The sequence below is a fragment of the Balaenoptera ricei genome, chromosome 15, assembly GCF_028023285.1.
Source record: "Balaenoptera ricei isolate mBalRic1 chromosome 15, mBalRic1.hap2, whole genome shotgun sequence".
NCBI classification, from domain to species: Eukaryota; Metazoa; Chordata; class Mammalia; order Artiodactyla; family Balaenopteridae; genus Balaenoptera; species Balaenoptera ricei.
This window is the reverse complement of record NC_082653.1, coordinates 73,734,329-73,757,284: the sequence shown is the minus strand read 5'-3', so window position 1 is coordinate 73,757,284 and position 22,956 is coordinate 73,734,329. Positions and strand designations below refer to the sequence as shown.

Here is a 22,956-nt window from a genome sequence, read left to right as displayed (position 1 = left end):
GCCTGGGGGCATAACTGGTCCGGGAGACCTGAAAGACCTGAAAGACCTGGGACCGAGAGCCACTGGGTCAGGAATCCAGCCATCCGGGTTTCCAGCCCTGCCTGGGGCTGCTCAACCCAACTCCCACGCCACACACACACACACACACACACAGCCTAGGGGTCTGAGAGGACTCAGGACTTTGGCAACAAGAGAGGCCGGCTGAGCTGAGCAGGGAGGGCGGGGCCAGGGGAGGGGCCGGCAGGTAGGTGCCCTTTCCCAGGAGTGCCACTCCGGAAGGAAGATCTACTGTGTACCCAGGCCGTGCTGGAGACTCGTCCTCACTGCCGGCTGCGGAGACCCCAGCGTTTCCTCTGTGCCCGCTGCCTGCCTTCGAAGCCGCCTTGGACACCTGCTCCCGCTTCCCTCTGGTCCTGACACCTGGATCTTGCCTTTGAACCCCAGCCTGAGGTCCCTTCCTTTGGGTGCCTGGTGTCTTCCCAGGGCCCCTGGTCCTGGGTCATGGCCCAGAGAGCAGGCCAGGGGCCTAGGTGGCTGGAGGCTCTGGCCACTCTGCTTTTGCTTGGATTACTCTGGAATGAGATGGGTGAGTGTGTGGGGGTGGGGAGTGTGGAGCACGGGGGCAGGGAGGGCGGGGGGCGGCAGGTAGTGCACCGGGGCCGAGGGTATAACCCTTTTCTGGGGCACATCCCTTATTCTGGGCTCAAAAAACCCCAGCTTCAGCCTCCCTGGCTCTTGGCCTCTCCCCTCAGCTTTGGTTTCCTGGGGGGGGGGGGGGGGCCAGCCCTGTGGAGAAGCAGCAGGTAAGGGTGGGGTCTGGGCACTTGAGACTTGCCTGCTTACCCCTCCCTCTTTCTCTTTCCCTCCAGGAGCCGTTGGGGCTGAAGGTGAGGCTCGCCCGGGAAATGGGGGAAGGGGAAGGGGAGGGGGAGGGGCCGCGGATTCAGATTTCCCTGGGGCGTTTGAGTGCCTGACCCTCTCTCTGCAAGGCCGTCTCGTTCACTCCTGTTATCTTATTTAGGTCCCCCAATAGCTCTGGGAGGCGAGGAATACAGCCCTCGTCCTTTGGATTAAGAAACTGAGGGGCAGAGAAATGACTTGCCCAACGGCACACAGCCAGTAAGTGGCAGAGCTGGGATTTAAACCCAGGTCTGACTCCAAACGTGGGTTGTTTTGAGGGAAACAAACCAAGGATCCGTCTCCTTGGCAATCCCGGCTTCACCATGTACTGGCTGTGTCTCGAATGCCAGTTCCCTCACCTCTAAAATGAAGTTGACGGAGTTCCCTGGGGGTCCACCGGTTGGGACTCCGCACTTTCACTGCTGAGGGCCCCCGGGTTGGGGAACTAGGATCCCACAGGCCGTGAGGTGCGGCAAAAATAAAATAAAATAAAATGAAGTCGATTCTGGGAATTCCCTGGTGGTCCAGTGGTTAAGACTCTGCGCTTCCAATGCAGGGATCACCGGTTCGATCCCTGGTCAGGGAACTAAGGTCCCACATGCCATACGGTGCGGCCAAAAACAAAAAATGTTTTTAAAAAATGAAGTTGATTCTGTCTGTCTCCTGGGGCTGCAATGAAGAGTCTGGAAGATTAAGGAAGTGAAAGCCCCTCTGGGGCCTGACGTTGCTTGAACTGCTGGTCTCTATTGTCCTTTTTACAAGGAGAGGGGGAGGAGCCTCACTGGGTGGTTTTCCCTGCTTCTGAGCAGGTGACTTTGTGAAGGGCACTTGGGTCCTGCTCCAAACAGCGGTCTCTGCGGGGGTGGGGCCGTCCTGGAAACTAGACATTCACACCCTGGGAGCCCGGCTGTTTTGTTCGTTTGTTCAACACATTCACGACTCCATCCGTGTGCCCAGCCCTGTGCTGGGTGCTGGGGACGTGGGGATCTGCCCTCGTCCCTGCCCCTAGGGAACGCCCAGGTTGGCTGCTTGAAGCAGACACCGTCATAATGCGGAGCAGCCACGTCCGGGAAGCACGGACCTCGGCAGCTCCGAAGCGTCGTCTCACTCAGCCAGCAGGGTCAGGGCAGGCTACAGAGGGACTGAGAATTTGAACCATCTCCATAGGCGAATAGCAGTTTGCTGAGCGAAGTAGGGATGAGGAAAAGTATTCTAGGCAGAGTGACCTGAATAAGCCAAGGTCTGGAGGTGAACAAGTGTGTGGCCCGCTGTGACAGGGTGTCCAGAGGGCTGGCTGGAGCAGATAGCTGTGCCATGGAAGGTCTGGAGTCTCTCGTAAGGGCAGTGCGGAGCCAGGGAAGGATTTAAGCGGGGGTATGACCTGGCCAGATTTGTAAGGAGTGGAGCAGATGGAAGGCAGGAAGGCCTGTGAGGACAGAAGCTGGATGGGACCTTAACTAGGCACTGGGTCGAGGGTAGCAGGGGGCGGGGGGGGCGGTGTGCAGAACTGACCGTGACTGGTGAGCCATGGGATGGGGACACAGGGTGGCTGGTTTCTGTAAACTCACTCCGCAAGCTCCAAACCAGACCTCCTGGGCTATGTCGGGAGTGGCAGGGTCGAGGATGTGGTTTGGGGGCCCCTGAGGACCTGACCCCCTCCCTCCCTTTCCTCCCTGGGCAGCCTCCTGCGGCGTGGTCCCCCAAGCACGTATCACAGGTGGTAGCGATTCAGCCCAAGGCCAGTGGCCCTGGCAGGTCAGCATCAGCTACAACGGCGTCCACGCGTGTGGCGGCTCTCTCCTGTCCGAGCAGTGGGTGCTGTCGGCTGCTCACTGCTTCCCAAGGTACCAGCTGGGTAGGGGGCAGGGTGGGGAAGTCAAAAGTGGGCTGGAGGTCAAAGTTCAAGGATCAGTGTAGGTCAGAGGTTGGAGGTTCTTGGGTTGTATCTAGGGATATCAATAAAGTCTGTAAGGATCCGTCAGGAGTGAAGGCCAGAGGTCACAGGTCACAGGATAAAACAAGGATGCAGGGTGGACCCTGAAAGGTCAGGAACTGAGGTTGGATGCCACAAGGCAACAGGGATCCTGGTCTCTCAGGTCCCAACCTTCGCCCCTCTGCCTGCAGGGAGCACCGCACGGAGGACTACGAGGTAAAGCTGGGGGCCCACAAGCTGAACTACTACAGCTCTGACACCCAGGTCCGCACGGTGGCGCAGGTCATTTCCCACCCCAGCTACCTCCAGGAGGGCTCCATGGGTGACATCGCGCTCCTCCAGCTCAGCCGCTCTGTCAACTTCTCTCGCTACATCCGGCCCATCTGCCTCCCCGCAGCCAACGCCTCCTTCCCCAATGGTCTCCAGTGCACTGTCACGGGATGGGGCCACGTGGCCCCCTCAGGTGAGGGTGAGGGGGGCGCTGACGTCTAGAGGCACGGGGGGAGCCGACGCAGGGTAGGAGGCCCTGGGTAAGCATCTTTTGTCCCCACAGTGAGCCTCCAGGCCCCCAAGACACTGCAGCAACTTGAGGTGCCACTGATCAGTCGTGAGACCTGTAACTGCCTGTACAACATCAATGCCAAGCCCGAGGAGCTCCACTTTATCCAGCAGGACATGGTGTGTGCTGGCTATGTGAACGGGGGCAAGGACGCCTGCCAGGTAAATGCGGGGGGTCCGGGGAAAAGATGAGACAGGCGTGTCTTGGGAGATGAGGGCTCTATGGGGCTCGCACGGATGGTTGGAGGCCTGGCGTCCGGTCCTGACAGCTGCTGTGTGGATTTTCTCCTCAGGGTGACTCTGGGGGCCCACTCTCCTGCCCAGTGGGGGGCCGCTGGTACGTGGCAGGCATCGTAAGCTGGGGTGATGCCTGTGGGGCCCCCAACAGGCCCGGTGTGTATACTCTGACCTCCAGCTATGCCTCCTGGATTCACCACAAAGTGGCAGAGCTCCAGCCTCAGGTGGTGCCCCAAATCCAGGAGTCCCAGACTGATGGCAACCTCTGCAGCAACTATGGGGCCTTCAACTCTGCCCCAGCCCCAGGCTTGGTGGGACCCCTCCTTCTGCTGCCACTAGGCCTGACCCTGGGCCTCCTCCGCCCACAGCACGACCACTGAGCTACTCACCCTGGGAGCTGACTTGCTTCTGGGACCTCCACATCACACCCAAGGGCACACGCCTGCTCCCAGGATGCCTGGGGCCTGACTTTGAGCCACTCCTTCCTCCCAGGACCCTGTGGGAGTTCAAAGCACCATCCTGACCTTTGCACCCACTCTTCTGGGTTGCTCTTTGGGGCTGTAACCTCCACCACAGGAGTTTACTGCCTAGGAGTCTGCTGGCTAGAAACTCTGGTCACCTCCATCTGCTGTCCACAAGCCTATCGGTTGGGCTCCTATGGAGCCCCCAAGGACCCTCAGCTATGAAAGTGGGCCCCGGCTCCCCACCTGTTTCTAGAAGACTGCCCAGATGCCTGCTGCTAAAAGGCTGGCTGCAGCACCTCACCTGCTCTGCCTGATGAGCCCCATCATTTCACCCTCTCACTGTTTTCTGGGCTGGGGCTGCCTCCGGGCAGCATGCTTTCAAGGACAGAAAAGGCCCCACTCTTGCTTCACTGGCTGCCACACCCCCTGAGCCCCGACTCCTGGACTCTGGAGGACTGAGCCCCCACCGGAACTGGACCCCGACTCGCACCTGGTGTGCGGGGTTAGACGGAGCGAGACGGAGTAAAATGTTCTGAGCACAACTGGCCGTGTGTGTGTGATGTGAAATGAGGCCCATCCGCTCTGGGCCTCTCCCTCCCACCTCCAGAGTCCAGAGCCACTGGCAGAACTTACTTTATTAAAAAAATGATGAAACAGGTCTGTACATATTTACAGGCTGGGGTGCAAGGAGGCACGGGTCCAGCAGCAGGGGCACAGGCCACTCACTTCTTGGAGAGTTTGACTTGCTTGTGCTTGGGGGGTGCCCACTTGAGGCAGACAGAGTCCACTGTGGGGAGAAGAGGCATGAGAGGCAGGACTGGGCCTCCGGGCCCGGCCGCTCGCACTGGCTGCTCTGCCCTGGGCCCAGGCCAGGTTTCACCTCGAGGTGAGAACAGGGGCAGACTGAGTCCTGGGGAGGGGTCTGCCCCAGGCTTCAGTCCTGGGAGCTGGTCAGACTGGTTGGGGATCCGATGACAGCAAAACAGAGGCCTTGGCTCACGTCAGTCCTTACATCTACCCCCCCCACACACACACACCCTGGGCAGACTCCACCCACCTGTTATGGGTGGTTTCTTATACTGGGCACTTTTGAGGTGTTCCTCCACCAGCTTGGGTGTGACACAGATCACATGTTGGCCCTTCCAGTACTTGACCATGTTGAGGGACTGGAGGGTGCTGATGATGTCATTCTGGGTGATGCTCGTCATCTGGCTGCAGAAAGGGATTAGAGCAGATGCTGGAGACAGCTCCCTTGCGGGGTTTGGCTGGGACAGCAAAAGGGGACAAGGAGACAGTTTGACAGCATCACGGCCAATCTTAGGAGAGTCCTTCCCTCTTTGAGGGTTCCAGGTGCCTCCCTTACCTAAGGTCCTTGATGGACAGTGTGCCCCGGAAGTCTCGCAGGATCTCCAGAAGGACCCAGGACCAGTAGCTGCGGTAGCTGAGCTTGCCCAGGTCAGACAGTGGCTTCTCAGGGGAGCCTACTGTGCTCTCCAGCTTGGACAGCTCATAACCTGGCAACGGTGGAAATGAGGAAACTGAGGACCCACCCTGCCCTGGCACCCCTCACCACAGCTGCCCTTCCTGGACAGGCCGGGAACCACTCACTGAAAGCAATGAGGAACTTTCCATAGCCACGGCGCTGGTAGGGGGGCAGGGTCAGGATGCAGGCCACGTTGTTCCCGTCTGGTGACTCCTTTTCCTGTAGGGGTGGGTGGTCAGGACCTCTGCGGAGGCTCAGGCCCTGCTTCTGGTTCATTCTCCCCCGCTCCCTCAACCCGGGCTTCCCGACCCAGCACCTTCGAGAAATAGCCGACGATGTGGGCTCCCTGCCTGTCCACCTCAGTCAAAATGTAAAAGACGAATGGCTCCACGTCGAAGTACAATGTCTTGTGGTCCAGGAAAAGCTTGGCCAGCAGACACAGGTTCTGACAGTAAATCTGAGGGGTCGCGAGGTGGAAGCAGGCTCAGGGAGCAGGCGTTAACTCCTCCGCCTCGCCCCACGGAGGCCTGGGCAGGAGCTGCCACCCTGCCCTGCAAGTGCCAGGCTCCAGACAGCAGCCAGTGCCAGCACGGTGAGAAGTGGGATCCTCACCAGGACAGTCATGTTTAGAATTGGAAGGAGTCTTAGAGTCACATTCTGATGGACGGGGAAACTGAAAATCAGAGAGCTATGCGCACTCAAGGAGGTAACGGCAGAGCTGGACCAATCATGGCTACCGCTTCTGAGCGCTGAAGAGGAGCTCAATCTTCACAGACACGAACTCTTCTATTTCAGGTCAGGAAACAAGCTCAGGGGAGACAGTGGCTCACTCAAGGTCCCATGGCTGGTGAGCACTAGGGCAGGACTCAACCTGCTATATGAGTTCTGACTGTTCATGGCTGTGTCCTCAGCACCTAGTGCAAGGCTAAGCGTGAAGCTGGGAGCTTGGTAAATGTTTGCTGAATGGACGACCCTCGAGCCTGACTCTGCAGCCTGAGCTGTCTGCCCACTCAGCCAAACTGGGACAGAGAGACCAATGTCAGGAGGGCCAGTGGGACCTGGAGGTTGGCTTCATGGCAGAGATCAAGGACACCTTTTACGTCCACTCTCGTTTGACTCAACAATTGTGTGAGCCCAGCACCGCTAGACCCATTTTGCTTAGGAGGCAATGGAGGCTCTGGGGGGCGGCGGGGGGGAGTGCTTGCCTGAGGCCCCAAAGCTGGAGAAGGCAGAGCTGGGAAGAACACCCACGTCTCCTGCTGGGGCCCCTCCTGCCGCCCCCAGCCCCATTCATGCTCAGGAAGGCAGAGCAGGGGGCTCTGGTGGGGCTAAGAATGGGTATTTCCCAAGTTACTTATCACGAGGCTGACAAAGGCCCATGTTTACTAAGCCCCTATTCGATGCCAGGGACTGTGCTAAGTACTTTACTTTGCTGTCTCATTTACTCCACTAACAAGCCTGTTAGTTAACTATTAGCATAACTCCTGTCTTAAAGATGAGGAAACAGGAACAAAGGACCTTAAATAACTCGTCCAAGGTCAGCTAGAAGTGACGGGGCGATTTGAAGCCAGGAGCCACTCAGAGGCCAGCCCTCTGCGTCTTACACTCTACTGGCCTTCCCCAGGAGACCTTCCCAGACTGACCAGGCAAGGGTCAAGTTCTCAACGACAGCAAAGCAGGCCCCAAAGGCCCCACCCTTCCCCAGCGAAGTCCTTCAGGAACAAGGAAATTAGCGGTCTGAGCCACAGAGCTCTCCCCGCAGGAAACCTCACACAAAGCAGTTCACACCCAGGAAAAACAAACACCTTTTCTTCAGGCAGAAAGAGAAAGCAGTTTTTAAGAACAGCCTGAGGCAAGACAATCTCCACTCTGGGTTCCAAAATTGCCTGAACCTAAGCCACCCCAAGCTACCCCATCAGAAGGCAAGTCCTCAGGGACAGAAGGGAAACCCAGAACTCGAGGCTGGCACCACAGGGCCATGAGTTCACTATGCACCAACCACAGGCCGAGTGCCAGGCTGAGCACAAGCCCGCAGGCTTCTTCGCACACTAAGGCCGGCCTCTACCCTTTGGCGACGGTGAGGATCGTCGGGAGGTGCCCAGCGTGTCCCCCCACCTGCCACAGTGCCTCCCCCCGGGGCTCACCTTGTGGTCTTTGCCGTCTACCTCGTACACAGAGATGTTGCTCTTGCGATAGATCTCCTTCCCCGGGGGTTGCCGCCACTGGCACTGGCCCTGGGGGTGGGGATGGGCAGGGGGAGGCACAGGTATGAGGCCCCAAGGCTCCCCACTAGGTGCCCCATCCTGCCCTGTGTGGCCTGCAGCAGGCCTCTGCTTCTCTCCACCTGGAGACCCCGGGCTCCACCCTTTACCTACATCGAGTAATCCTCCCAACCATCTGAGGAGACGGATGCTATTTTACAGATGGAGAAACCGAGGCACAGTAACTGGCTAAGTAACTGGCTCAAATATCACACAGCAAGATGGTTTTAAGTCCAGCTCAGCCTGGTTCTGGACGACTCTGGAGGGCTGGCACCCGTGACAAGGGCATTTCCCAAACCACATACATTTGCCTCAGTGTCTACCTTGTGGGAAACCCGCCCCTGCCCTGCCCCAGCAGGTCCTGCGTGTGGATTAAAGCTTCCTGTCTGTCCGCACCTCATGGTCCCACGGCTCGGGGCTGTGCTTACTTCCTCTTTTCCACAGGGGAACCTGGCACTGGACTGGCCTTGATAAACATGTGCTGAGGGCAAGGGACCCCAGAAGGTCCCCATTCCACAGAAGAGGAAACTGGGGTCTGGGGAGGGTCAGCAAGTTGGCCAAGGTCACTCCGGCAAAGGCAGAGTCAGGCCTGGAATCCAGGTCTCTCCAGCCGGGGCAGCTTTTCCTTGGACTCAACTGCTCTGGACCTGTCTCTCTTGCCCAGTGCCGCTGCCTCAGCCGGCCCTCAGCCTCTATGCCCACCACCGCACTCACCAGGCCCGGCCCGGCCCAGCCTCACCAAGTGGAAGCGGTAGCTCTTTTCGTATTTCATGTACTTGAGGCAGTACTCGCAGAGCCAGAGCTTGGGCTGTTTCCCATAGTCTTCAGGGAACGGGGAGAAGTACCAGGCGTCGATTTCGTAGTTCCCGATGTGGATCTTGTCCACGTACTTCACCTTGGTGATCTGTGGGCGAGGTGGGAGTGAAGGGCAGGGGATGGCTCGGTCGGGGCAAGGGATGCCGTAGGGAAGGGGTGCCCCCACTTAGGACCCCCTCCCCTACTTACCGCCTCATGTTCCTTCTCCAAGGCTGCTGTTGTGGGGTCCATCTCTGCATAGGTCTGAGTGAGAAAGAAGTGGACACAGGTGAACAGAAGTGGCGGTCAGGCCACCCCTCCCATCCCAGAACCCAGCACTTCCCTCCTGTCTAGCAAACCTGTTTCACCTGGTTTCAGAGCTGACTGGTCCAAGTTCCTCTCCCATCTGCCCACCCACCCATACATCCCAGACACTCCTGATGCCCAAGTTTGGACCTTTTGCCTGATGAACAGGGCTAGGATCAGGAGGCCTGGTTCCAGTTCTTGGGCTGGTAAGAGCTTCAGCTGTACAACGCGATCAATCCAGCTCTGCCACAGTTGCTGTGAGACAGATGACATAATGGGCCTGGTCTTCCGCTTCCATAGCAGGAACTGGTGCCGACTGCCCGGTGTGCCTGGACCTCCTTCCTGCCCGTGGGACTGCTCCCGGAGGCCCCTCCCGCAGGCACATCAGGCTCTAGGTGTCCAGAAAGGAACTCAACCTTTCCTCCCTGCAAACCTGTTCATCCTCCTGGGTTCCCCATCTCCCTAGGAGCATCACCTTCAGTCCAACTACCCCAGACCAATAAGAGGCCTGCTCTCAAGACTCCTCCTCCTGTCTCAGCCTGGCATTCGAATAACGGCCACGTCCTGTTAGCTCTACCTCCTTGTCATCTCTGGAACCGGTTCCTCTGTCCCACACCAAATAGCCACTGCCACCGTCTCAGGTCTGGATAGTTGACGAGGCCTCTGTAAATTCCCAGCCCCCAGTCTCAGCCCCCTCAAATCTGCTCTGCTATTGACACTCCTGTTTCTGGCCTCCATGCCTTTGCACATGCAGTTCCTTCCACCCTGAATGTCCTTCCCTCTCCTAGAGCTGCCAGAAGATGCTTACTCAGCCTGGTACCGAGCATGAGCCAGGCAAGCGCATGATGAGGCAGAGCTTGGCGAGTGATCACGTGTTAATTGTTTTTGCTGTGCTCTCCCTGTCCTTCAAGGCCCAGCACCCTGGGAAGGTGTGGTCAACAATCCTCCAGGAGGCCTGACTGGATTCTTCTGATGCAGAATACATTCCTTCCCAAGTCAGGAATTCAGTGGTCAACAACAGTACCCTCCGACTCCCCCTTCTTGGCTTCCCCCATTTTCCAAGTCTTTGGAAGGCAGGGACTACAAGCCAGGTGGCACTCACAGCCCATCTTGTTCCTAGGCCAGACGCTGAAGGAGGAACCAAGTCCAGCCTGACAGTGGACGCAGGTAGGCCTATGACCTACACCAGAGTAGATGGCAGCCTTGCCCTGTAGTTCAGAAGGGAGAAGGAGCCAGCCTTTTACCCAGAACCCCTTCCACAAAGCACTTTGCCTGGATGGCCTCATTTAACCCTTTTGGCAACGCTGAGATACAATGTTCTTACTTCTATTTTACAGAGAAGTAAACAGGCAGGGAGAGGCGAGGTCACTGGCCCTTGGGGACTAGCCAGCTGCCATTTATTCCGAGTACTAAGCACTTACGTCGTAGGCATTACTCAGAACAAGCCTGAGATGGGAGTCCTCTCTCTCTCCACTGCACGAAAGAGGAAACTGAGGCACAGAGAGGTGAGCTCACAGAACTGGCACCCAGCACAGCTGGGCATGGGCCCCTCGCCTGTCCAACTCCACACCTAACCCCTGCAAAGATGAGGGAAGGATGATTTTCCTCCTCACATGCCTGTTTAAAATACATTTCCCAACTCATACAATACAATCCGCCTCTGCAAATGCATTAAAGAACTACAAAAACGCTACTTTCCGTAAATGCTGCAGTTTATTTAGAATTAAACATTAATTAGGCTCTGAAGAACCTTGCTGATCGTTAACACGCTGTTACTCGTTCTTTGATTTTATCCCCACTGGCCCACTGTCAACCACCCTGCTGACTGCCAGCTTAGAGGTACATCTTTGTGACTTAATGTGCCAGTGCAACCTGGCTGGGGAGCTAAGAAAACCTTAGATCTGCACTGTCCGGTAGAGTAGTCACCAGCCACAAGTGGTTACCTAAATTTAAGTTCATTACATTCAAATAAAATTTAATTCTCGGGACTTCCCTGGTGGTCCAGTGGTAAAGAATCTGCCTTTCAATGCAGGGGACACGGGTTCGATCCCTGGTCGGGGAACTAAGATCCCACGTGCCGTGCAGCGTGGCCAAAAAAAAAAATCTTTTAATAAAATTAAAAAATTTAATTCTTACTCACACGAAACCCATTTCAAGTGCTCAAGAGCCACACGTGAGTAGTGGCTACTGTTTCGGACAGCACAGAGGTAGAACATTTCCATTTATCACAGGACGTTCAATTGGACCGTGCTGCCTTAGATGGTGAGAGATCTTTTTTTTTGGCCACGCCATGTGGCTTGCAGGATCTCAGTTCCTGACCAGGGATTGAACCCGGGCCATGACAGTGAAAGTGCCGAGTCCTAACCATTGGACTGCCAGGGAATTCCCAGTGAGAGATCTTTCTAATTCAGGTATTTCAAATTTTTTTATCACAGCACTGTAAACCAACTGGCAAGTTTGTGTATATACATATATATATTTGTATGTGAGATAGAAGCTTCTTAAAACAATACTTACCTTTAATAAAGTACAACGCACTATGATATTTTCTATCTTGTCCTAGTTCTTCCATTTTTGAAATTTAAATGGTCACCACCCACTGAACTAATTTGGCAATCTACTAACAGCCCCACAGTTTGCAAATCATTGCTGCTAAGCCCAGAACGAGCACTCAGAAGGATGGACTAGCACTGGTTGAAAATAATGAAGGTATGGGTGCCTTGAGAGCTCCATAAACCCTCCTCTTGTGTGCACACCCCGTCTCACAAACCCAGAAACTAAGAGTCACAGTGGGAGGATAGAAACCCCCCAGGGCAGGCTAGCTTTGTGAAAAGAACCCAAGTTTTGGAATAAAGTGGCAGGAATTTCTAGCACGTTTCAAAGAGCTTGTGCCCCAAAGTAGGACAATCTAGTTGGCCAATCTAATTCCTAACTGGATTCCTAAAACTACCTCTACCTCCCTTGTAAACTGGGGATCTAATGCTTACCTCACAGAGTTGCTGTGACACTTCAGTGAGATCATATACTGAAATACTTAGCCTAATACTGTGGCTCACAAGCCTATAAATGTTTGCCATTATTACTCTAATTTCAACCCACCCTTTTACTAGCTGTATGATCTTGGGCATGTTACTTAACCTCTCTGAACCTGCTTCCTGTTTTCCTCAAAAAGAACTAATTACCCCTGTGGTGTTGAGTTGTTAGGGAGGATCTGATGAGCTTATACAGGCACGACACTCAGCACAATGCTTGGCAACAGCAAGTGCCCCGAATCACTCCTCTTCCTCCCCTTTGGACTTCAGGTCCATCTGTCAACGTGGCACAGCCAAAAGCGAGCACAAAAGGTGCAAGAGGCCTGAGTTCCAGTCCCAGCTGTGTCATTTCCTTGCCACGAGACTGTAGCCAAGCTCTCACCCTCTCTGAGCCTCAGTTTTCTCATCTGTGAAGAATACCTGGGAAGAAGTAGATAGAGTCCCCTACGCACTGTAGGAGCTTAAGAAATGGGAGCTGCTGTGGTTTTGGCACTGGGACCCAAGGGAGTCAGCAGAGGCAGCTGAGCCTCCTGCAGCCCTGGGGAAGGGGAGGGGCCCGGACCTTCTGCACGTGGTTGATCTCGTCATGCTTGCGCTTTTGGTTTCGAGTGATCTTCCGCTCAGGCTGCTCGGCCAGCTCGCTGAGGTACTTCTCTGAGTTCTTCTGCACGGCATCCTTCACTGTCTTGGTCAGTGCCAGCCGGTTCTTGTCTACCCATTCGTCCAGCCGCCGGTTAACTGTGAGGACGGGCCATGAGGGTGCTGCCCTTCCGCCCCCGCCCCCCCCAGACCTGGATCCCCAAAATCACTCACAGCCCACGTAGTGTACATAGAATTCCTCTCGGCCCTCCTGATCGTTCACTCGAGACTGGATCACTTCAGCAGAATCTGTGAAGGGAAAGGGCTAGCATCACCAGGAAGGAAAACGGGGCTGGAACAACAGTGATCCTTCGCACTGAGGAGCAGTTTCCCAGATTCTGTGGCCAAATGTGTGCTAACCTCACCTGTTCACATCTGCCACTCCCTTCAATCACTGTCTGAGGTGGGCCAGACTGGTGCTGTTATTCTTATTTTAGAGACAAGGAAACTGAGGCCTATCCAGGGTCACCTATTTGAAAAGTGATAAGAGCTAATACTTAACTGAATTTAAATCTGGCTCCAAATTCAATGTTTGTTTTACTATACTCAGTCGTTCATTTGTTCAGGGGTCATGGGGGCTAGCTGTGGAATCAGACAGCCCCACTTCCTAGCTATATTTAACTGATCAAGTTATTTTGGCTTTCTGAGCCTCAGCATCTTCATCTATAAGGATAACCGTGCCCACCTCAAACGGTGAATTAATGGCTCTAAAGCTTTCAGTATAGCACCTGACAAACAGCCGACCATTCGATAAACGAGGAAGGCAACCACTGCATGTCTGGCCCTGTGCTGGGTTGCTGCTGGATACAGTGATGGATCATGAGCAGTCCTGCCCTCCGGAAGTTCCCACTTTGATAGAAAACAGACAGACAGACAATGACAACATAATGGTACATATACTATAGCTTAGGTATGAAGAAAATGTTTCATTTCTTCATACAGAAAGGGAACATACAGAAGAGAACGACTCAATCTGCCTGAAGGGAGTCAAGAATGGCATCACAGGGGATATGATCCTAAAAGGATGACTGGGGCTAGCCAGCTAAACAAGGAGAAAGGGAAGAAAGGGCATTCCAAGCAGAGGGCACAGGCGGTAAAAGGCATATGGCCTTCAGAGCATACAGTGTGGTCTGGTCTGGCAATGGCCTTTACTAGGGGTGCTGAAAACCAGAGAGGTTACAAAAATGAATGCCATTCTAAGGAACTTGGGGTTTATTCTGGAAATGAGGCAAAGCAATAGAAGGGAGGGGAAGCTCGCTTTTGTGTTCTGGGAGGTCCTCTCCGCTGGCGGCTGCAGGGGATGGATGGAAGGGGGAGTCACAGAGACAAGGGAGACCACTGAGGAAGAAGGTTAACAAGAAAAGGGAATGAAGCCTAAGACTGGGCAAGGAAGTGGATTGGGAGCTCTACACACAGTAGGAAGAACTTGGCGAACGCCCAACTCGGGGAGGTTTGTAGGCGGCGCCCGGGCAAGTCCGAAAGTCCGCGTTCTCCTCCCTCAGGCCCCGTCCCGCCCTTAAACCCCGCCCCCTGGCCCTGGGTCTCGCCCTCACGCCAGGTGCTATCCGGCCTTCGGCACAGGTATGTTTCTCCGATCTCCACGGTGACTTCTGGCTCTCCACGCGCCGGAGTCGGCGGAGAGACGCGGCCCGGGGACGGGGAGGTCCCCTCGACCGCCACATTCTCGCCGGGCCCGGGCTCGCCCTCCCCCGCGACCCCTGAAGTCGCCGCCGCAATCGCCGCAGCTGCTCCTTGTGCCGCCATCGCTGTAGTGGAAGTGACGCCAGAATACAGCGCCGCGCAGGGCCTTTAGCTCCGGGTCAGCGGCTAGTGGCGGAGGCCGCGGCAGGCTGGACGGGGGCGGGGAAGGGGTGTGTGACGTCGCAAGAGCTCATTGGCTCGTGCGACGGTCTCCGCGGCGCTGGGCCAGATTGACGTGGACTGTGCCGGTTGCCCTGGAGTTGTTTTCCGTTTGGAACTATGGCTGCACCGTAGAGTTGAAGAGAGGAAAAAGGCTTTCCTGATGTGATGCCTCAGCTCGATCTTTTTTAAAGGTCCGGGTGCCTGATCAGGGGGCGCTGCCCCCACTTCACCGGGGCAGAGCCAAAGCATCCTGCCTGGATGCCTGGCTTTAGGGCGATGAACTTGGGATTAACACCCATCCCCGTGCCGCCCACTTCCGCCTGCCAAATACGGGTCTCCCGTCTTTGAAGACTGGAGAAACTGCCTTCCTTGTTCAGAGTGGGAAAAGGACAGTTGGGGTGGGGGAAGCAGGACGGATGTGTCCTGGGACAGCCAATAAGTCACTCTCACAGAATCAAGCCTTTGTAAAGAAAGGACCAGGTCCCCTAAACAGAAACTAGCCAAAGGCAGTGGACATAATGGAGAGCATCTGGGGCTTATTGAGTGAGAAATCCTGGGTTCTGCCCCTACACTGGGGAAGTTGTAAAAGTATGTCCATTCCCAGAGTGTCGTTAAAGGTTAAACTGTATAAGCCATGTAACTATAAAAAGGTTGAACCATATACTTATCTCTCATGTATATAAAACAAGCGTATTGCACAATACCAGACAGGGTAGGTGCTCAAACATTCCCTTTGGCCTCTCTCTGAATCATCTTTGACTTATAATTTGGTTATTGGGCTTAGAAACAATTCTAAGAGGGGTGTAATGCTCAAGCCCTAAGGATGAGGTTATAGACCAGGAAATGTCTAAGTATTTGTGAGGGATGGCAGTGGGAAGTGCTGGTAACTTGGCTTTTGGGGAATGAAGAAGTTTGGGGGGAGCAGTAAATGCCAGTTGTCTGGCAGCATATGAAACAGAAGAAATAAAAGGCAAGAAAAAAAAAATTAAAACTGTAGTACCTTTTCCCACTCTCCACCCACCCCTAGAACTATGTAGATGATTCACCCAGATCCCCTAGAATCTTTTTTTGTTGCTTCTCTGTGCTCATATTTCCTTTGATGGGCTTTCAAAAGCCAGCACCAGAGGCTTGTTTGGCAAACTGCCCCTCAAGCTAATAGAGCTATTTTGCCTCAGAAGAGGTGAAAACGGAAGTTCTTAGCCAGCGAGTTTTAAGTACCTCCCCAGTCCCACTCAAATAGGGACATTAAACGAATGATTGTCCAGTGGAGGAGTCCATCAATGACTGTGGAGCTTAGCTCTCTTGCCTGGCCTCCTGCCCTTCCCTTTCCCACTTCCCCTACTCCCTTCTGGGAGCACTTTCTCAACAAATCACTCGGACACAAATCCTCCTTTTAAGATGTGCTTCTAGGAAACCCAACCTGAAACATCCCTTCCTGGCTTAAAACCCTTCCATGGGTCCCTGCTGCCTCCAGGATAAAACCCATGTTTCTTCACTGTAAATTCAAGGTCTCTCACCCTGACTGCCACCTACCTCTCCAGTCTCACCCCCTCTGCCCTGCAGCCACAGGATTTTCAGCCTGGCAAGTCACTATGGTTTCCCACCACCAGATACAATTCCTGTCTCCCCTCAGTGCCCCACCTCCATCACCAGTCCCACCAAGCAGGCCCTCAGGCCTTCTCCTTCCCTGGCAAGACAGGCAGGCGGTCACCTCACCACCTGCTCCCTGGAGTCCTTTCCTTTTGCCCTCCCTACCAGGACCCCACTGTCCTCTGGGGCCTGCCAGAGCACAATCTGGTGTGTTCCTTTCCTTGGCAACAGCAAGCACAGCTGGCAGACAGTATTTTTAACCTTACCCAGGTTCAGGAATCAGGTGGCTTGGAAAGTTGCCTAGTCTGGTGACCTACACCTCCTCAACCTGTGACTGCTGGGAAGGGAAGAGTCAGAACTGAGGCCTAAAGCTGGGCCAACCCGGGCCTTCAATATTGTCTGGGAGCCAGAAACATTTGGTAAATGAAATAAATGAAAGGTCTTTGCACAAACTGCCCAAGTCATCCCCACTCCCACCAAATCTAATGTGCAAGCGACTCGGAGCCAATTCCATTCCTGGTCTGCCAGGCTGTGAGGACAGAGACTGGAACATGAACTAGTTAAACCCAAGGGTCCAGGGGACCTGAATGGGGGCAGAAACAAAGGCTCACCTGCCCTGCCCACACATGGGGCCCAAGAGGGCATTCAAAATGTGAACTTTAATAACAAACAGCAGGTCAGAGTGGGGGTTCCCCAGGAACAAGAATGACGGAGCTGGTGCTGGAGACCCCAAGGGTCCCCACTTCATCCCCTCTAAGGCCTGGAGGCGGGGAAGCAGTGGACCCCATCGAGGAGGGGAGGTGCCTGGCCCCACGTAAGTCCATCTGCTTGGGGCCCTAAGACCCGAGATGCAGCAGTGTGTGGAGCAGGGTGGCACCCTACTGGGCTCGGAAGGTCCTGCCAGGGTGTGTGGCCCAGCCGGGGCAGGCAAGCAGGCCAAGGGCTGCAGGGTCAGATGCGGAAGCTTTCCTCCCGGCCGTCGATGTGACGGAGCCGCAGGTAGACGTCCGTGCCAATGCCCTGTAGGGACTGCAGCCGAAGGGAACCACCGAGGTACTCTGCGTAGGCCCGCGATGTGGGCAGCCCGAAGCCAAAGCTGGGGGTGGGCAAGGGGACAGAACACGGGCTTCAGAGGCTTGAGTCTCCTGGGGCCCCCCCGCCCCTCCATTCTGGCCAGGTGGGGCCTCACCCGTGCATGGGTCCCGACTGGCCGCCACTGTGCAGGTCCAGGTGGCCGAAGAGGGGGCTGATCCGGGGGTCCTGGGTGCTGGCCTCAGCCGTAGTGAAGTGGTAGTCCATAACCCGATCCAGGTCTTTGTGAGCGATTCCCCCGCCCCGGTCTGAAATCCTGGCAGGATGACGACGACAGGGGTTTGGCTCAGCTTTGGTGGGGCTCACTACCTCCCCAAGCAGACAGTGCTAAGTCGGCCTTCCTGTCGCTTCCACGCAGACATGGAATGTGGTCACCTAGACTCTTGGGCCTTGTTTTTTTAAGCTATGTTTCTCCACCCTCACCTCTGCCACTAACTGCTTATACCTTCTCATAGGACTTGACATTTATTCTCAGCCCAGCACCGCAGACTGTTTATTTCTGACTCCTTCCCCACTCTGGGCCCCTCAGCTGCTGACAAGGACAGGGCCCTGGGGCCCACAGCTGGCCCCAGATCCACTCATGTCCAGCTCATGGCAATCTCAGGACTGGAGAATATCTTGTCCAACCAGAAACTAAATCTCAGACTGGGGCAGGTACTGGCTTGAAATCATCCAGCAAATCAGAAACAGTGCCCGGAACCCCCATGCATCCCACCCCAACTCCCACCCAGGGCAAACCTGATGACGAGATCGATATCATTGTTGGCGATGGTGATGACCACATCTGGGACATTGTAGGGAGTGTCTAGGTGACTCTCCATTGTGGCTCTATGCAGGGGAAAAAGACCAGTAGGTGGTGGTGCCCCAGCCTCACCCCAGTTCCTGTCTGCCCCCTTCCAATATATCCAGCAGCCCACCTCATGGCATTCTTGAGCAGCTCGGGCAGGATGTAGTCCAGCGGCATCGGGATGAAGGGGAAACGGGCAGCCACATGTCCATTGATGCGGACTCGGGGGGCGTTGCCATACTTGTGTTCACACAGGCGTCTGCGGAAAGGAGCAAGGGTTCAGACCTCAACCAGTGGTTCTCAACTGGAGGTGATTCTGTCCCCACCCTCCCAGGGAAATTTTGCAATCTCTAGCGACATTTTGGCTGTCACAGCTGGAGAGTATTACTGGCATCAAGTGAGAAGCCGGGGACCCTTCTGAACATCCTAACAAGCACAGGCCAGCCCCTCACAAAAAAGAATGATCTGGCCCAAAATGTTAACAGTGTCACAGTTGAAAAACCCTGCCCTGGACCATGCCCTGGGCAACGGATCAGACCCAAACCTTCCCTGCCCGAAGACGTCACCCCCTTAGCCATTCTAGCCTCACCTGGCAAAGTCCACCCATTTTTCAATAATCTTCTTTGGTGAGAGGCGAGTGCAGATGATGCCAACAAAGTCGGGCTGGCAGGAGAAAGAAGGTCAGGACCAGGGATCACCTCCACCCACACCGTGGCCACCAAAAGCTTGCAAACTCTAGACTATGGAAGCAGCCCCAAGGCTCTCCCCAGGCCCTCGGCCCGGGTCCCCAACCCATGGGGGCTCCTGGCTCAGTCCCCTCTGCCCCACTTGACATTCCCAGGTAGGTCTCAGGTCCCCGCGTCCCACCTTGTCCTCATGTAGCGCCAGATGATGTGTAGCCAACATGCGGATCCCAAGCCTTGAAGTCAACGTCTTGTCTAAGAAGTAGCGGACGAGCTTCTCATCCTGTAAAGAGTAGGGGCTCAGAAACCCTGCGCCTGGGACTTACCTGGTGGCGCAGTGGTTAAGAATCTGCCTGCTAACGCAGGGGACACGGGTTCGATCCCTGGTCTGGGAAGATCCCACATGCCATGGAGCAACAAAGCCTGTGCGCCACAGCTACTGAACCTACACTCTAGAGCCCGCGAGCCACAACTACTGAGCCCGTGCACCACAACTACTGAGCCTGCGTGCCACAACTACTGAAGCCCGCTCACCTAGAGCCCGTGCTCCGCAACAAGAGAAGCCACTGCAATGAGAAGCCCGTGCACCACAACAAAGAGTAGCCCCCGCTCACCGCAACTAGAGAAAGCCCGCGCGCAGCAACAAAGACCCAACGCAGCCAAAAATAAATAAACAAAAAATAAAAACAAAAACAAAAAATGTTAAAAAAAAAAAAAAGAAACCCTGTGCCCTTCCCAGGCCCTCCCAACAGGCCTGGGCCCCCATTGCGCTGCCCCTGACCTCTATGTGCTTCCGGCTCTCACGCAGGCCCTCAGCTAAGAGGGTCACCACATCCTTGTGGTCGTCCAACAGCTGTCGCACCAGCTGGCAGTACTGGGCATCGTCCGCCTGGTCCTTGATCTGCAGGCCACAGAGTCATGAGCTTGGATGGTCCAGCCCTGACTTCTCAGCCCCTCACCCTTCCCTGGCCCAGCCCTCACCGGAGGGAAGTCTGTCAGCTTCTGGAAGGCACGGATGTACAGCTCGTGCTGCAAGGAAGAGGTGTGGGAATTCACAGGGATGCTCTGGGCACCAGGTAGAGAACAGCCACCCGTGCCCACCTATGGGGATTGCCATCCACCCCAATTCATTTGGTTCAAACCCCATCACGGCCTTTCAAGCCTCCATGAAGGCTTGGGTTCGAGTCTTCTGTGGCCCTGAAACCTTTTGGCAGGTAAGTCTCTACCACTCTGATTCCGTCTCCCCATTTGCCCCATGGGCGGTGGGCACACTGATCTAAGGTCCTCTCTACTAGGGAAACCGACGCCCCCTTGAGGCCACCTTACCACGTGCAGTATGGTGGGGTTGCAGCCAATGATGAAAGGAAGGCTGCGGAAGCCCTTGATACGGTGAGCGATCCTCACTGGCAACTCCTGCTGCAAGTACCGGGCACTTTTCTAAAAGAAAGAGAGAAAGGAAGTTAGGGCCAGGGCCTGAGTGGCTGGGTCAGAGCTCCAGGGACCAAGAGAAAAATAGGGGCAGGAGTCTTACCAGAAGGTGACTGCCATCCTGAGAGCGGCCTGAATAGAGCATCATGGTCGGAGTGAGACGGACTGAGGGCTGGAGGGGCAGAGGGCCCTTGAGCACTGGATCTCTGACACCCTGCCCCCATCATATTAGCTCCACCCCTTCCCTGGACACCCACTCCAGCTCTGGACCCAGGCCTCACCGCCCTAGCTGCACACCTTCTCCGCTGCCACATCGATGGCCGATTGGTTGTAAAAGGAGGTGACTGTTTTGGAGCGCTCCCGTGCCATCTCCACGTGGTGGGTATCGGTGGCTGATGTGGAGCGGGCCCGGAGAGAGAGTGCGGGCCCCAAGAGAGGCCAGAGTGCTGGCCCGCCCCGGGGTCCGCTCCCCAGCACGGAAGCCAGTATCATCGTTTTGCTCTTTTGTCGAACTGGGCGGCCACTAGGGCTGAGGACCGGATAGATGGAGGCGACCCCAAAACGGGGCAGGAACGGTGTGGGTGGGCAGGGGCACTTCTCTGACTTCAGGGGCGAGAGCCGGTCGAGGATGCTGACAAGCTCAGCCTCCAGGAGCAGCTCCCATCTATAAAGGCGGAGGAAGGGGGAGTTGTAAGGCTCTGAATCCAGGCGCGCTATCTTTCCACGTGAGCACTGGTTAGTCAGATTTGGACAATCTCTGCCCACCCCTTCAACCACTTCCCCAAGCACACACAGGCCGAGCCTGGATAACCTTGCTTTCCGGGGCTGCTATTCTTCAATCTGATGTTCTATCTGGTAGTCTGGAGGGAAGGGGATCCTTAGACCCTTCCAGCCCGAAAACCTCAACCCCCGCTCCCTCTGATCCCGGGCACCCTCGTTCAGGGGGCGGGGCTGACCCCTAATCCGGCGCCTTCGGACCCCGGCCGGTGTCTGGCCTGCGTACCTGCGGCACACAGAATTGTGCACCCCAGGGTCGGCTGCGTTGAAGCAGCGGCTCGAGTGTCCCCGTCTGGTTCCCTCCCTCCGCAGGGTCACTTGGTTCGGCCCGGATCTTCCCCATATGGTAGATGTCAGTCCCCCAGCCCCCCAACCCCAGTCCACGCGCGCTCCAGCAATCCAGAGCAAGGGCGGAGGCGGCGGGCGCGCGCTGCGAAGCCTTCGCGGCACGGTCTGAGCGGGTCGGTCCACTTACCTCGGGGCCAGAGCCAGGGCCGGGGTCCGAGAGGAACGGCCCAAACGTCCACCGGCCGGGCTGGCCGAGCCGCTGGCGCCCTCTGCCGCCGTGACGTCACGTGGGCTATGGGCGCCCGGTGCCTCCTGGGAGTTGTAGTTTGGAGCGGAGGACTCGCAACTCGCGCCAGCCCATCGTGGCTGTGTCTCTGCTCCCAGGTCCCCAAATAAATAGCACAGCTCTCTCCACAGGGCTCCCGGAGTTATCTGGTCTCTCTGGGCCTCTGTCTTCTGCTGGAAAAGAAATGCGAGAGGGCGAGAAGACGCTTAGATGCAAGTGCACAGACCAAACCCTACCTGGATTCCTCCCCTGAGGTCCCGTCCTTCTCCCTTCTAGCTCTTGACTCATTTGCAGGAAACCAGACTGCCTGGTTCAACCCCCAGCTCAGCCACTTACCATCTGGGGCAAGTTACTTAAACTACTCAATACTTCAATTCCCGTATTGGTAAAATGAGGTTGTACCAACCTTGGGGTTGTGTGGTCACATTAATTTATATATGTAAAGTGCCCAGAATAGTGCCAAGCATGGAATTAACACTCTACTAGGTATTATTATTATTAATATTATTACTATTATTGTTACCGAGTCCAAGCCCGCTCTGCTCGCCGCACGACAGGCCATCGGAGACGAGGTGTTGGGCAAGCAATTCGGCAGACCGAGAAGATGGCAGACTAAAGTCTCAAAATAACCAACTTATCGGGGTTTGGATGCCAGTTTCTTTTATAGCACAGAGAGGGGGAGGAGATGAGGAAGTAAAGTAAAAAGGCCAAAAGTTTTGCAAATATCACCTGGAATGGCCAGCCTCGGGGAGGGGATGTGTTAATTTCTTCTTTCTTATAGTCATCCACAGGCCGACAGGGTCTGGATGTTTCCCTGAACAAAGGCACTTTGATTCAACATTCAGGCAGAAGGGCAGGGTTCCCCGAGGCAGGCCACTGTGTATAGACAGTATCCTTTTAGTGAACAAAAGCAGCAGAAAGCAAAGGTTAAAGTAAAAGAAACAGATCCAACATGCAGTCAGATTTGGCTCTTCCCTGTTACATTATCATTATTACTAATTAATGCCAGTAACAGACACTGTTTAGGTGACTTTTCTGTGCAAGGAGAGGAGATTGGTGTTGAATTAAATAAATAGACCCTTCCCTGCCCTGAAGAGGAAAACAGACAATTTCCGTGTCATCAGTTGTGCTAAGAGCCACACAGGAGGCTGTGGGAGCATCAAATAGGGTCTGGGAAAATTGGAATAGGTGCAGTGTGAGTAGGACTGGCCAGGCCTGGGAACTGGAGTGGGAAGGGCATGTCAGGACAGGGAAGAGCCTGGAGCATGTGGAGTCTGGGAGGAGAGGAGCTGAATGAGGTGACCAGAGCCAGATTTTGAAGGATGAGTGTGCATTTGTCCTGAAGTAGTAAGAAGCCAGTGAAGGGGGCTTCCCTGGTGGCGCGGTGGTTGAGAATCCACCTGCCAATGCAGGGGACACGAGTTCCAGCCCTGATCCGGGAAGATCCCACGTGCCGCGGAGCAACTAAGCCCGTGCGCCACAACTACTGAGCCTGAGCTCTAGAGCCTGCGAGCCACAACTACTGAGCCCGAGTGCCACAACTACTGAAGCCCG

At 55.4% G+C, this 22,956-nt stretch overlaps 3 protein-coding genes across 8 annotated transcripts; 1 reads left to right on the top strand and 2 right to left on the bottom strand.

Annotated features, from left to right (window-relative positions):
* The first annotated feature begins 240 nt into the window (after nucleotides 1-240).
* On the top strand, nucleotides 241-4,634 carry PRSS8 (serine protease 8). 2 transcript variants are annotated; one of them, XM_059898019.1, is made up of 6 exons: nucleotides 242-586; nucleotides 870-887; nucleotides 2,582-2,744; nucleotides 3,025-3,296; nucleotides 3,387-3,553; nucleotides 3,685-4,634. In XM_059898019.1, the coding sequence occupies exons 1-6, from the start codon at nucleotides 502-504 to the stop codon at nucleotides 4,006-4,008; spliced, it is 1,029 nt and encodes a 342-aa protein (XP_059754002.1). In that variant the 5' UTR covers nucleotides 242-501; the 3' UTR covers nucleotides 4,009-4,634. The 2 variants fall into 2 exon arrangements, with proteins under 2 accessions (XP_059754003.1, XP_059754002.1); XM_059898020.1 differs by lacking the exon at nucleotides 870-887 and having other exon boundaries at nucleotides 241-586.
* A 75-nt stretch (nucleotides 4,635-4,709) lies between these two features.
* Nucleotides 4,710-14,396, bottom strand: KAT8 (lysine acetyltransferase 8). 4 transcript variants are annotated; one of them, XM_059898013.1, is made up of 12 exons: nucleotides 14,162-14,395; nucleotides 12,783-12,857; nucleotides 12,532-12,707; nucleotides 9,088-9,192; nucleotides 8,842-8,895; nucleotides 8,576-8,740; nucleotides 7,720-7,809; nucleotides 5,892-6,032; nucleotides 5,701-5,794; nucleotides 5,456-5,606; nucleotides 5,150-5,304; nucleotides 4,710-4,879 (listed from the first exon to the last, which is right to left on the bottom strand). In XM_059898013.1, the coding sequence occupies exons 1-12, from the start codon at nucleotides 14,370-14,372 to the stop codon at nucleotides 4,815-4,817; spliced, it is 1,482 nt and encodes a 493-aa protein (XP_059753996.1). In that variant the 5' UTR covers nucleotides 14,373-14,395; the 3' UTR covers nucleotides 4,710-4,814. The 4 variants fall into 4 exon arrangements, with proteins under 4 accessions (XP_059753996.1, XP_059753998.1, XP_059753997.1 ...); XM_059898015.1 differs by lacking the exon at nucleotides 5,892-6,032 and having other exon boundaries at nucleotides 14,162-14,396; XM_059898014.1 differs by lacking the exon at nucleotides 9,088-9,192 and having other exon boundaries at nucleotides 14,162-14,394.
* Nucleotides 14,397-16,701: 2,305 nt separating this feature from the next.
* BCKDK (branched chain keto acid dehydrogenase kinase) lies at nucleotides 16,702-21,412 on the bottom strand. Of its 2 annotated transcripts, XM_059898017.1 has the most exons (12): nucleotides 21,304-21,412; nucleotides 20,349-20,715; nucleotides 20,155-20,223; nucleotides 19,950-20,060; nucleotides 19,605-19,652; nucleotides 19,405-19,524; nucleotides 18,808-18,906; nucleotides 18,530-18,603; nucleotides 18,071-18,199; nucleotides 17,892-17,981; nucleotides 17,251-17,409; nucleotides 16,702-17,157 (listed from the first exon to the last, which is right to left on the bottom strand). In XM_059898017.1, exons 2-12 carry the CDS (start codon nucleotides 20,541-20,543, stop codon nucleotides 17,013-17,015), a joined length of 1,239 nt encoding a protein of 412 aa, XP_059754000.1. In that variant the 5' UTR covers nucleotides 20,544-20,715; nucleotides 21,304-21,412; the 3' UTR covers nucleotides 16,702-17,012. The 2 variants fall into 2 exon arrangements, with proteins under 2 accessions (XP_059754000.1, XP_059754001.1); XM_059898018.1 differs by lacking the exon at nucleotides 20,155-20,223.
* Between the last annotated feature and the right edge of the window lie 1,544 nt (nucleotides 21,413-22,956).

Bases quoted from the DNA above. Each gene is read 5' to 3' on its own strand.
- PRSS8 (XM_059898019.1), top strand. From the start codon at position 502: ATGGCCCAGAGAGCAGGCCAGGGGCCTAGGTGGCTGGAGGCTCTGGCC. The intron at 2,745-3,024 runs GTACCAGCTGGG...CTCTGCCTGCAG, and splicing joins GCTGCTCACTGCTTCCCAAG to GGAGCACCGCACGGAGGACT. The intron at 3,554-3,684 runs GTAAATGCGGGG...TTTTCTCCTCAG, and splicing joins GGGGCAAGGACGCCTGCCAG to GGTGACTCTGGGGGCCCACT.
- KAT8 (XM_059898013.1), bottom strand. From the start codon at position 14,372: ATGGCGGCACAAGGAGCAGCTGCGGCGATTGCGGCGGCGACTTCAGGG. The intron at 12,858-14,161 runs GTGAGGGCGAGA...TTCCCTTCACAG, and splicing joins AAGGCCGGATAGCACCTGGC to ATTCTGCTGAAGTGATCCAG. The intron at 12,708-12,782 runs GTGAGTGATTTT...CCGTCCTCACAG, and splicing joins CTATGTACACTACGTGGGCT to TTAACCGGCGGCTGGACGAA.
- BCKDK (XM_059898017.1), bottom strand. From the start codon at position 20,543: ATGATACTGGCTTCCGTGCTGGGGAGCGGACCCCGGGGCGGGCCAGCA. The intron at 20,061-20,154 runs GTAAGACTCCTG...TCTTTCTTTTAG, and splicing joins AGGATGGCAGTCACCTTCTG to AAAAGTGCCCGGTACTTGCA. The intron at 19,525-19,604 runs GTGAGGGCTGGG...TGTGGCCTGCAG, and splicing joins AGCTGACAGACTTCCCTCCG to ATCAAGGACCAGGCGGACGA.